This window comes from Cyclopterus lumpus, chromosome 1 (genome assembly GCF_009769545.1).
Source record: "Cyclopterus lumpus isolate fCycLum1 chromosome 1, fCycLum1.pri, whole genome shotgun sequence".
In the NCBI taxonomy this organism is placed as follows: Eukaryota; Metazoa; Chordata; class Actinopteri; order Perciformes; family Cyclopteridae; genus Cyclopterus; species Cyclopterus lumpus.
The window spans coordinates 21,242,745-21,255,244 of NC_046966.1; the positions used below are offsets into that span (position 1 = coordinate 21,242,745).

Consider the following 12,500-nt stretch of genomic DNA (forward strand, 5'->3'; position numbering starts at 1 on the left):
TTGCAATATCGGCGTACTTTAAAGATGCCATTCCCCTCACAGCAAAGAGGTGCCGGACCTATCGTTACTGCGAGGCCACATACCTGTGTGGTCCTTTGAGACCTCAAGTCCCTGAGGAGTCTAAAGCTCCTTTTACCTTAATTATTTATGATAATTAGGATTAATATTTTGAATGGGATCCTATGGAGAAAATCTTCAAATCCGCTTAAACTTGTTCAACTTTAAAAGCTTGCAATATCGGCGTACTTTAAAGATGCCATTCCCCTCACAGCAAAGAGGTGCCGGACCTATCGTTACTGCGAGGCCACATACCTGTGTGGTCCTTTGAGACCTCAAGTCCCTGAGGAGTCTAAAGCTCCTTTTACCTTAATTATTTATGATAATTAGGATTAATATTTTGAATGGGATCCTATGGAGAAAATCTTCAAATCCGCTTAAACTTGTTCAACTTTAAAAGCTTACAATATCGGCGTACTTTAAAGATGCCATTCCCCTCACAGCAAAGAGGTGCCGGACCTATCGTTACTGCGAGGCCACATACCTGTGTGGTCCTTTGAGACCTCAAGTCCCTGAGGAGTCTAAAGCTCCTTTTACCTTAATTATTTATGATAATTAGGATTAATATTTTGAATGGGATCCTATGGAGAAAATCTTCAAATCCGCTTAAACTTGTTCAACTTTAAAAGCTTACAATATCGGCGTACTTTAAAGATGCCATTCCCCTCACAGCAAAGAGGTGCCGGACCTATCGTTACTGCGAGGCCACATACCTGTGTGGTCCTTTGAGACCTGTCCTGAGGACCAGGGACTAGTACTGGCGGGCGGATCTGCAGCAGCAGGTAAACGGCTTGACCACAGCTCTAAAAAACCTTTTGAGACAGCTGCTCTTTGCTTTCACCAGATATGTTTTTAGGGTCTGAATCACAAGCTGGTCAAATTCCTCTTTCTTCAACAGCAGATACCTCTGCACCCACTCTGCATCCCCCATCAACGTGCACAGGTCCTTGTGCACGGCCCTGGCAATCTTTTCAATGTGGTGAGATTTAGGTTGGACAGCAATGTTAATTGTTTGCATGTCCACCCAGAGCTTCTGGTACAAGGTCCTAGTCATGACTTCCATGTCCTCCGGGGAAATTCTCGTTACTGAGTCTTTCACAATACTCAATATCAACTGTGTCACCAGAAGATAACAGCTCAGTTCATCCCATTTATGAGCTGGTGGTGCATCAACGGGTGCATCAAGGATCTGAGGTGCATCAACGGGTGCATCAAGGATCTGAGGTGCATCAACAGGTGCATCAAGGATCTGAGGTGCATCAACAGGTGCATCAAGGATCTGAGGTGCATCAACAGGTGCATCAAGGATCTGAGGTGCATCAACGGGTGCATCAATGATCTGATGTGCATCAACGGGTGCATCAATGATCTGATGTGCATCGTCAACGATCTGAGGCCAGGGATTAAACTCATAGGCCAAATCGCTTGGCACACTCCTAAAGCCTCTGAGCACCTTTTTGGGTCTCAACAAAATGGAGGGCAGACTCAGACGAGACCCAAAGTCTCTGTGCCGTTCTCCAGGGCTCTCCAACTTAAAGTCTCTGCCCCTTTGATAACCCAAATTACTGGGCGCACTGCTGGGCCTTGTGATGGGCTCATTTGGGCTCAACAGCACCGAGGGCAAACTGAGTTGAGACCCAAAGTCTCTGTGCCTCGGGCCAAAGCTCTCAAAACTGAGCTCCGGCAAAATAGAGATTGTGCTACTCTCAACAACCGGGGACCACACGTTACCCATTTAAAAATCAATAAAAATACCAACAATAGTGTTTAAAGCACTTTTTAAGATGACCTTGTCGTGTGAAGATCCGTGCAAAATAACTATTTAGCACTTTTTAAGATGACCTTGTCGTGTGAAGATCCGTGCAAAATAACTATTTAGCACTTTTTAAGATGACCTTGTCGTGTGAAGATCCGTGCAAAATAACTATTTAGCACTTTTTAAGATGACCTTGTCGTGTGAAGATCTGTGCAAAATAACTATTTAGCACTTTTGATGAAGATATGTGCAAAATAACTATTTAGCACTTGTTAAGATGACCTTGTCAAGTGAAGATCCGTGCAAAATAACTATTTAGCACTTTTTAAGACTACGTGAAGAAATAAAATGCAGTGGACAGACAGATGTATTTATATATATAGAGAGAGAGAGAGAGAGAACTGTGCACGGCTTTCGACATGAAGTGACGTCGGACAACATGACGCATCAAAGCCAAAAAAAACTGACGTCACAGTCCGATGACGAAAAAAAAAGAGAAAAAGAACACGACTGCTAAGCTAGCTAGCTAGCTAACGTTAGCTGTCTAAACAAAAGCTACTTTGTAGTTATCCTACCTGGTGTTTAGTGTTGTGTACACACGTGAGAGTAAACTGAAGATTAGAGAGGCTCACCCGGCGATGAGGAAGATGACCCGGAGCGGCTCCCCGGCGATGGTGAAGAGGAAGAGCGCTATGGCGGGTCCGAAGGCTATGAAAGAGCCGAAGAACACCGAGGCCGTCATCGTCATGGCGACGCGAGCCGCCTTGTGTCGGCTCCGTAAACAAAGGTGTGTTTTACAGCTGTTTGTGTCTACATGTTCAGTAATGGCGACCCGCTATTGTTATTGGTTTATCTCCGGGTCCGCTCTGCTTCCTGCAGCGTGTCTTCTCGTGACGTCACATTACTCCTTCTGTAATTTAATGGCGGACTACAAACCCGTGTTAACGGTTGCATGACGCCCCCTGCTGTCCGGCACCGTGTAACAGCATGGGTTTAGGACTGGTTTGTCATTAAAGAATTATTGCTAATTTTGTTGTTGTTGCTAGTCTAAATAATAACAGTGATCATTATTATTATTATAATGATAATAATAATATTTATTATTTTCATGACTCTATAAAGAAGTTATATTCTGGATATTAAACCTCCATTGTCATGCTCTTCCGCCAGTCTTCGGTCGCCTTCTCCTGCAAAGAGAACAATGAGCTAAGAGAACAATGAGCAAAGAGAACATTGAGTAAAGAGAACATTGAGCGGCTCCAGGTGGTTGTCTTCGTGATCCAAAGTCTACTTTCAGAGATGAAACCACAGCAATCAGGGGAGTCCTTTAAGTGTTGTGGTCTGATGTGAAGTCTGGAAGCACCCACCTCCTCTTTGACCTCCTTCTTGACCTGCTTCAGGTTGCCCCTCAGATCCATGGACCAGCAGAGCGGCCAGTATGGCGCCGGCCGACATCTGCACCCGCTTCAGGACCGGCTTCTTGAGCCTTCAGGTCCTGGACCTTGATGTTCAGGTCCTCGATCTGACAGAGGTGACAGTTACTCAAACCGATACGCACACACACACACATATATATATATATATAGATATAGATATATACACACACACACACATATATATATATATATATATATATATATATATACATACACACACATAACGTGACGTAACAATGCAATGTAACCATGTAATGTAACAACGTAATGTAACAATGCAACTTAACAACGTAATGTAACAAAGTAATGTAACAACATGGACTCTGTTATACTGAATCACGTAGCAGCGTTGTACTACATCCACATTCAACGTATCCGTAGTTTGCAGAAAGGCACATGTTCCACAAATAAATTCAGACTGGATATTTACAGGGCCCCAGAGGATGAACACCAGCCTGGAGAGTTACAGGATCCAGACGTATGCCGAGTACGTCAAGGGCAAGCATCAGAACAAGGAGAAGCTCGGCCAGACGCCCAAATCTTGGGGGGAGGACGGCTGGAGGAAGCCTCACTACGCCTCAGCTACTTCTGCTGCTACTTTTGGATACCCCCGGTACACCCGCGCTGCATTATAAACCTAACAATCTGTGTATTTACCTTCTGCATGTATGCACGTATGACTTGTTTGTTTTTATTCTAGGGGTCTGCGGAAACGCAGCATCAGTCCCGTTCAGGGTTCCGCAGATGCGCCGGTCACAGACGGCTGGAGTAACTACTCGTACCCGGATAGCGCAGGCAGCAAGAAGATGAAAACGGATGGTGTGTACTCTGCGTGTTCCCACACAGCCGACGGCTTTAGAGATTCAATGTGCTCTGGGTGACAAACATAGCTGGAGACGTTTACAAAATGTACATTTGGATGACTTTGTAGCTGTCGTCATTTGAGCCTGAAATCATCGTATTTTACAAAAACAAGTTTCTTCCAGTTGTGATTTTTTTTTTTTTTTCTTTATCTGTAAATGTTCCTTTGCTTTGTCAATTATAACCCACCGGCCCTTTTTTATTATTTCCTCCCCCATAGGTCTTTGTTTTAAAGTTACTTGGTGTTACATGGAGTGCATCCCTTCTCGCCAAGTAAAAGCTCATAAGGTGTATAAAGAGGACTAATTTAGCTTGTCATTGTGTTTCCTAGACAAAAGTGGACAGGCGAATGCAGAGGCCATCGAGAGCAAGACACGTATATATACAACTGTGTATGTGTATATACACATACACACAGTGTGTGTGTGTGTGTGTATGTATATGTACAGACTGACTGAGAAGCTTTGAAAAGTGAACTGTGTTGAGAAATGTGTAAGTATAAAAACTGCCAGTATTTGGGTGTTTACATTTACTAAATTGAAGAAAGAAAACAGAATACACAAATGTTTAATGCAAATTATAAAAACAAACTTTCTTTTTCCTGAAATATAAAGACGTATAACAATCTATTCAAGTAATATCTAAAAACAGTGTGGACATTTTTACAGGCCGGAAGAAAAACAGATTACGTTATTTTACAAGTGACTTGTTGAATCTGCTCAGTTTACAGTAAATACATGTATTTATTTTAGTAGTACGGTTGTCTAGAGGTTACACTCCTGTTCGACAAGCTGGGGGAAGGGAAGCCACAGAACCACGTGTATGACCGAAGTATTTTAAAACTTTAAAATCTTTACGTAAACATTCATACAGCGACAGAAAGATGCTTTTTTAAATTTTTTATAAAAAGGGAGTCTTTACGTAGTGCAGTCGCAGAGTGAAGTCTGACCCGGACAGTGTAAAGTCACGTCTCCGCTGTGATGACCAGTCACCAGCGTACCTCCTTCCCCCCATCGAGCGAGCTGCCAGCCGTCGCCGCCGGGCGCCACCGTCCTCGAGGCGCCCCGGCGCCCGAGCTCCCACACGCACACGCAGCCGCTCTGACTCAGGCCCACCACGCTGGAGCCGCCAACGTCGGCCTCGCACAGCCTGAAGGTCACGCGGGCAGATGAGAGGGGGAGGAGTTACATGAGAGACGCACACACACACACACACACACACACACACACACGCGGTCGCATCACGCCTCAGCTCACCTGCCAGACCACGCTTCGGGCGGAAACAGTCGAGAAGCCAGGGCGCATTTTCCACTCACGGGGTTGACGGCGACCAGCGAGAACAGGGCGGCCTTCTTCCCCTCCTCGGCCTCCTCCGTTGCTCCGCCCTCCGGGGAGCTGAGCGACTGGTGCTGCAGCAGGACGAACAGCGCTCCCTGTGCGGCGCCGTACACACAAGTTTATTAGGGAGGAGGGTTTTTTTTTTGACGACAGGCTTCACACGTGCAAAGCGAATGGACTTACACAGGAGGAGAATCCTCTGAGACAGGCCGTGTGGGATAAACCGTCTCCGAGGAGGATTCTCCGCAGCAGCTGTCCGGTCTTTAAATTCCTGGGACACAAAATACATTCAACTGTACACAGTAACCATCAAATATGTATCTAAAATATAGGAAACGTGGATTGCTTGTGTTGATACAGTCAACATTTAAAGTGCTAAATGTTTGTGCTTAAAGTTCTTCAAATGTGGCTCAACGAATCCAAACCGACATGCAGTTATCAGGCTAAAACTATCATGTTATTTCTGGAGGTGCAGTTTGAGGATTTATCTGTCAGCCCTGCATCAAGTTATTTCAAAATAAGAGTGTGTTCTTATTCTGAAATAAAGGCCAAATGAGTAAACAGTTCCAAAAAAGCAGCTTACATTTCATAAACAATCTTTGAAATTCATGTTTTACCATTTTACAATAAAATTTCAATTTAATGTTCATATTAAAAAGTTTATGTTTATCTGCTCACAGTATCGGAAATTAAATTAAACAAACACAAAGTGCATTAAACGTCTGTCGGAAACAAAGGTCAAGATGTCATCAAATTATCTCTTCAGCTAACACGTTTATTTCACGACTAATAAGCACCGTCGCTGGCCCTCTGCGGAGCTTTCGCTGCAAGGTCACCGTTGCCACGGCGATGACTTCTCCGTTACGCTCTCGCTTACCAGACGAAGAGGCGCCCGGCCTCGTTTGAGCCGATCAGAGCATCTAAAAGTGCGTCTACTGGAGCGAGAGCCCCGACACAAACGCCGGGAGACGCGAGAGGCTGAGAGCTCGTCGATGTGCTGAGAGAGAGAGAGAAAGAGAGAGAGAGAGAGAGAGAGAGAGAGAGAGAGAGATATAAGAGACACTGAGATATCTGAGCAATGAGGAAATAACTCAGAGAATAAACACAATGCCAACTCGTCATTACCTGCCACAGTCTGACGGCGTAAACACCCGCAAGGTGGAACCAGATGCCGAGTGGGAAGATGTGACCACTCTGGACCGGGACACGCCCACGACGGCCTGAACTACGCCCTCACAGAGCAGCGCCTGTGAGAGGCTGTAACACGACAGCATCCTGCAACGCACACGGACAACAGACACACACACACACACACACAGTTCAAGAAGTTCAAATAAACTGCTGGTTTCGTAATGTCTATTTATCTTAAAATGCGGGTCTGAATATTTGATTGAGTCATCTTCACCTCACTTCTCTGATTTCCAACTGACCCAGAGTCACACACACCAGCCCGGCAGCATTCGGGACAGGGAACACATTGATCACTGGCTGTAAACAAACACAACAACAAAACTCATTGTATGTTGGACCAGAGTTTAAAGTGTGCCACATTATTGGTCCTTGAAACAGTGAATATTGAGTCGCTTTTGTTCCATTTTAGTCTTGAAACATAATTCCTCCCAGCTTATTGTTAAACCGCAGCTACAGTGAAATGTCAACAGATGAATTGCTTTCCCCCAAAAGTGGCGTCACAATCATGTCACGCACACACACCTTATCGAAGGCCCAGGTGTGTGTTAGTGTCCAATCAGCAGCTGAGGTCCAAGTCCAGAGACACACGGCCCACGAGCCGGCTGCTGCCACACACAAAGCACCCGAGGATCCGCGCAGACAGCACGCATCCACCAGACAGCCTCCTGCCGGGGCCTGAACACACACACACACACAGACAGACACACACACACACACACTCTGTAGACACTGCAGAAACAAACACAATAACTGCTGATTTTGATTCAAACCATCTTCTTTTGAGTACAACCTTTTACCTTCAGCGTGTGTGTGCATCTCATCATGTGTTCCTCCGCTGTCTCCACCCGCCCACCCGATCCCTGGGACTGGACGCTGGAAAGCGTTGGGCAGTTCGGAGGTTCAACCCCGTGGGACTGATCGCCTGAAGACGGCGGCTGAGACGACGGCAGCTGAGACGACGGCTCAGACAAAGCTTTTATCTGAGCGGTGGGGAAGGGGGTCGGCCGGCTCGGGGGGATTGACGGACAGGGAGCGAGCTCGGGAGGGGAGAGGGCCTCGGTGGCCGGGCCATGAGCGGGAGTGAGAGCTGGGGCGGCGGGAGAGGAGGGCGGAGGGAGGGTGGCACGGAGGGGGTGGGGGCTGAGTCCTAGTGATGGCATCGTGGGGCTGGAGAGGAGAGCAGAGGAGTGCAGGTGTGGGGTCATCAAGGGGCAGGGTGCCGATACCAGAGGAGGACTCAGCAGGAGCTGAGACGGGACTCGCACGCGTGTTCGATTTGCCCCCGATCCGTCCGCGGGAGGACTTGCGGCGGGTTCAAAGTTTTCCTTTGAGTCTTCAGCGGGAGATTTCACACGCAGACGCTGCACAGGAGATTCCCCTGGAGCGCCGCTGTCGTTATGTAACTGTGCAGCGGCGCAGCTGTTCGAAGGCTCCTCGGGGAGTTTCTGTACAAGGCAATCAAAGGAAAGAGTCCTGATGATACATTTGTCCTCTGTTCTGTGGTTCCTAGACCTCTGATCTTCCAAAGCGGGGCCTGAACCAGGGCAATCTGTTCGTTCTTCTGATGAAATTACAGAAAACTCATCTGAGGGTCCGGTGACATCATCATTCTCTTTGCCAGCAGGTGTGTTTGCAGAGTCCAAGTGAAGCGGCGGTTTGACGGGGTGGTCCACACTCGCAGTATCTTGTTCTTCATATTGATCGACGCAATCGGCGGCACAATCTTGGACCACTGACGCCGATTCTGTCGAGGGGGTGCACGTCTGGCACGCTGGGTAAAGGTTTTCAATCTGCGTAATATCCGTAATATCTCGTTGAGGTGTCTCCTCAGCCAATTCATCCATAAGCTTGTATTCCAGTGACACGTTTTGAAGGTCTGCGGACCGCGCAGCAGCAGCAGCAGCAGCAGCAGCAGCAGCAGCTCGCTTCGCTTCAGTGGGACTGGGCGAATTTGAGATGGTGGGCGTGAGGGTGAGCGGGAGTGGAAGCGGCATCACTGAGCCGCTGCGGCGAGTGTCGGAGCGCCGGTTGCACCCGCGCGTGTTGTAGGACAAATGTTCAACTCTCGAATCCAGAGCGACTTGGCGGAGCTTGTGCAGCTTCAGGGAGGCGAACTGGTCGTCGGGGAGATGGAAGTCTTGCAGGATGTCGAAGTTCACCAGGTTGCTGAGCAGCGGGCCGGGGAACAGAGACGGGAGAGGAAGCAGAGGCGCCGTGCCGGGTGGCGAGGAGGGCAAGAGGAGAGATCGCCAGCTCGCCGTGCCTGCAGGACAGAAAGGGAAAGAAAAATTAATGGGAGGGAAAAGTTGCATATTTCTTATGAATTATTCTACCTATTTCAGTTATCTCATTCGCTAATCTTTGGTATAAAAAAAAAGTCCAGTAAGTGTGTGCGAGTCAAAGGTTCAGACAGAAGCAGTCTGTGTTATTGGTTCATAATCATGTTATCGTACCGGGAAAATCTCATACAGTTACAACCCTAATGTGGTTTAACAATGTCGTCTTGCTGAACCAACACAGTGTGTAGTAAAAGCATGTTGTCGAGTTGCACTGATACGTTTATCAATTGATTGCTTAGGGTTAGTATACGTATAGGTAAACTGAATACATTCTGGTGAAACAAAACAAGACATTTGAAAACATTGCCTTGGACTGTGGAGGACATTTCTCCTATTTTACACACACAAAAAACATAGATCGTGAAAATTACTGGTGTATTAATCAATAATGACCATAATCATTAGTTGCACTATCTTGGAATGACATGACTGGGTTTTGTTGCAGGCCGGTAACAATGGCCATTAAGTTAAATTGAATTAAGGGAGGAGAGAGAACGTGATCGCTGTGTTGATCCCAATAAAACATATTACATGTCAACTATGTGGCTCTTTTATGTGTTTATACCACGACGTATTCAAACCTGTAATTAAGGTTAATAAATATTCTAACCTCTGCACGACAAACATGGAGACTTTCTCTTCGTTCTCTATCACTGACACACACACAGTCACTGAACAAAAAGTCTCACTTCTCGTCAGTCGGCATCCGTCCGTCCTCGTCAGAAAGATGGGAAAGACCTTCTTAAGCTGTCCAGAGGCAGAGCTCGGTTGAGTGGCATCACCTCCAGAGGAAGGCTGTGTGGCTGTGGACGCAGGCTGGGGGTCGTCCTGCACTGGAACGGCTTCCCCCGGAGTGATGCAGGGCTTTGGTGGTCCATCAGCTCCACGGAGAGACGGGGAGGAGGAGACTAGGGAGCCGGCGGGCTGGGGATCTCCTACTTGTTGACGTGTGTTTAAGGTAAGAGGGCATCGTGGGGTCTGAGGTCTCCCTCTGCCCCGACCGCTTCTCTTCCTCCTTCCTCTTGCCGGACGAGCAGCGGCGACCGCGGGCGGAAAACAACCTTCCATGTCGATTTGACTCGAGATCTCACTGGAGCTCCGACTACTTGGCTCCATACTGGGGCCCGCGGATGCAGACGTTGGCGAGGACAATCCCGTCGGAGTGTGTTCGTCTGGACGTTCGTGGCCGTGTGTGCGCCCGTTCAACCCTCTGCCCCGGCTCCTGCGGCGTCGTCCCATGCTCAGCTGGGAGAGAGTGACGGCCTGCATGTCAGGCTGGCTCTGGGACAATGTCATCCGCCTGGTGGTCCGGACGTAGTACTCTGCTGGGTAAAGTAGTCCTTCTACTGAGGTGCAGGAGTCCAGGAGACTGACTCCCTTTACATCACGCGCTCCTCCAACCAGCTCACTGTTCTCTTCTTTTATTTCAGCTGTATTATCGTGACTTTTTTCCCTTTCTATTTGCTCTCCCGCATTTTTTCCTGTATCTTTATTACTGCTGTCTTCAAATAACCTTCCATCATCTCCGCTATTCCCACATTCCTCTCCTCCCTCTGTCCTTGTTCCATTTTTGGCGCCATCTTGTTCCCTTTCTTCGGCGCGTATCGCAGCGTTCCAACATGCGAGCTCGCCGTCCTTTCCCCTTAGTGCTTGTTGTCCCTCTTTCTCGTTCCCCTTGTTATCTCCCGTTTCAATTTGTCCACAACCCTGTCGGAGTAAAAGAGCCTCCATCTACTCTAGGTCTTTGCTGTTCAGTTACCTGTAACACACTCTGGGTCCTGAGGATTGCTTTGTGAACGATACGAAAGAATGAGAAGGTCTCACCTGGTGGTCCCTGCAGAACGGACACTCCATGCACGCCGAGGACCTCCTCGAGCGAGAAGAGACCCTCCTTCCCGTCTCGTTGTCCGTCGGGACGACGAGAACGTCGCGCTGCAACGACACACACTCGCGTTAGAATGAGGCCGCACGAGTAGTGTGGACAGGTGTCCTGTGCTTACATATTAGCTCAAGTAGCCTGATCAAAAGATTGTGTCAAGAAAGGCCTTCGAGGTGAGGTAATACTGTCGATATTGGGCTTTATTGCACCACATTATGAATATTTTATATTATTATCCTGACTGTTGTGATGTATATCATTGTATTTACATAAAATACAACACTAGCCTATAATTAAAACATTAAATAAAGTACATCAGTGATTTAAACTCATTAATTGCCACTGTTTTTAACTAAATGGATGTTTCGAGCTGGTGCAGTACAGTCTCATTAGTGTGAATCATTACAGTATAAACGGCCAACATTGTCATGTGTTCAAACCTCACGTTTTTCACGATGAGTGGCGCCTCCATCAGTCGCCGCGAGTTCTTAGCTCCTGCGGTCCACGTCAGGGAGGAAGGAGTTCCCAGTAGGCGTAGTAATCTGAGAGTCCTTTCTAAAGCCGAACTAAAGAAAAACATTTTCTCCACCCGCTTGATTTGTTGTTCACGTTTGAACGTCAATCATCGCGTGAATGATGAATTACGAAAGAACATAGCAACTACGGAACCCTCGGCGGCCATTTTGGGTCTGTGTCTCCCATGACATCGACCAGCCTGAGGTCCAAGTCCATATTAAACATCGCCGCACACGTCTTCAGTCACATTGTCTGCAATAACATTTTATTTTAGTCTGTATATGTCGTTAGATATGGATATATTAACGGTTCTCTGCTGCATGTATATATTATGTAGAAAATAAACGGGAATGTCTTTTTATTTTTTATGAATGATCCTATAATAGTTATTACAATAATAATAATTTATCATTTTGGAATCGATTCAACCCCGAAATCCCCGTCACGTGAATTACATGTGATGTTTAGACTGCTGACACGTGTTTTATTCATATTTAACCATCACTCACTAAATATCATGGTACATATACTGTCGCTGTGTGCAGCTTGTATAAGTCAATAACACTCTATGAACTCCTTTAAGAGCAACATCTTCATCTTTATTAATTATCATATACCAATTTTTTTTTTAAATCGCACCCAGTATTCAGTACACCGGAGTATGTATATATATATATAATCTGGGCTGGTGGTTGGCGAGCAGGAAGTCCTTGTCTTTGCAGGTGAGGCAGAGCTGGAGGTTCCTCAGGGAGCGTAGAAGGCCCAGACGCCCATCAGGAACAAGGCTGCCGACGGCTCCTGAGGAATCACTTAATAGATCCCATAATTCTATGATACATTTGCATATTACATACATTCATTTGATAACACATAATCCATACAGTTATTTATTTGGGTTGACCCTCCAACTTGTAAACTCATTGTAATACACAACCTCAAATCGCTAGGAGCGCCATTAAACCTAGTTTTCTCACAGTAAACAGGAAGTGACCGTATGTGGACTGAGGAGGAGGGACGTAGAGTCTCTGGTGTCGACCTGTCAATCACCCTGTAGCCCCGCCCTAAGGCATACCCTGCTCTATGGTCTGTTTGACTCTAAATTATCATAATTTACTAAATGCTTTCATG

At 46.8% G+C, this 12,500-nt stretch overlaps 4 protein-coding genes across 6 annotated transcripts in view; 2 read left to right on the forward strand and 2 right to left on the reverse strand.

Moving 5' to 3' along the window:
- LOC117728642 overlaps positions 1-2,148 on the reverse strand; it is a 3,040-nt gene extending 892 nt beyond the window's left edge. Inside the window, exons 1-2 of the mRNA XM_034529410.1 lie at positions 1,900-2,148; positions 1-1,846 (exon numbers count right to left, since the gene is read on the reverse strand). The exon at positions 1-1,846 is cut by the window's left edge and continues 892 nt beyond it. Coding sequence (XP_034385301.1) covers positions 809-1,792 — 984 coding nt within the window. The 5' untranslated portion in view covers positions 1,793-1,846; positions 1,900-2,148 and the 3' untranslated portion in view covers positions 1-808. The remainder of the gene's footprint in view (positions 1,847-1,899) is intronic.
- Positions 2,149-2,252: 104 nt separating this feature from the next.
- The window catches only part of LOC117728649, an 18,356-nt gene continuing 8,108 nt past the window's right edge, over positions 2,253-12,500 (forward strand). The window contains exon 1 of the mRNA XM_034529419.1: positions 2,253-2,487. Coding sequence (XP_034385310.1) covers positions 2,452-2,487 — 36 coding nt within the window. The 5' untranslated portion in view covers positions 2,253-2,451. The remainder of the gene's footprint in view (positions 2,488-12,500) is intronic.
- LOC117728659 (poly(A)-specific ribonuclease PARN-like) lies at positions 3,229-4,610 on the forward strand. Of its 2 annotated transcripts, none has more exons than XM_034529440.1 (3): positions 3,229-3,344; positions 3,682-3,862; positions 3,950-4,203. In XM_034529440.1, the coding sequence occupies exons 2-3, from the start codon at positions 3,693-3,695 to the stop codon at positions 4,128-4,130; spliced, it is 351 nt and encodes a 116-aa protein (XP_034385331.1). In that variant the 5' UTR covers positions 3,229-3,344; positions 3,682-3,692; the 3' UTR covers positions 4,131-4,203. The 2 variants fall into 2 exon arrangements, with proteins under 2 accessions (XP_034385331.1, XP_034385322.1); XM_034529431.1 differs by lacking the exon at positions 3,229-3,344 and adding an exon at positions 4,442-4,610 and having other exon boundaries at positions 3,678-3,862; positions 3,950-4,068.
- The window catches only part of palb2 (partner and localizer of BRCA2), a 25,448-nt gene continuing 16,203 nt past the window's right edge, over positions 3,256-12,500 (reverse strand). Inside the window, exons 6-15 of one of the 2 annotated variants that reach the window (XM_034529367.1) lie at positions 9,667-10,659; positions 7,436-8,901; positions 7,161-7,313; positions 6,853-6,935; positions 6,573-6,722; positions 6,325-6,444; positions 5,631-5,718; positions 5,367-5,542; positions 5,032-5,259; positions 3,256-3,335 (exon numbers count right to left, since the gene is read on the reverse strand). In XM_034529367.1, the coding sequence (XP_034385258.1) occupies positions 3,323-3,335; positions 5,032-5,259; positions 5,367-5,542; positions 5,631-5,718; positions 6,325-6,444; positions 6,573-6,722; positions 6,853-6,935; positions 7,161-7,313; positions 7,436-8,901; positions 9,667-10,659 (3,470 nt within the window). In that variant the 3' untranslated portion in view covers positions 3,256-3,322. Of the gene's footprint in view, positions 3,336-4,661; positions 5,260-5,366; positions 5,543-5,630; positions 5,719-6,324; positions 6,445-6,572; positions 6,723-6,852; positions 6,936-7,160; positions 7,314-7,435; positions 8,902-9,666; positions 10,660-12,500 lie in introns of those variants that run through there. The other variant, XM_034529378.1, reaches the window with a different exon arrangement.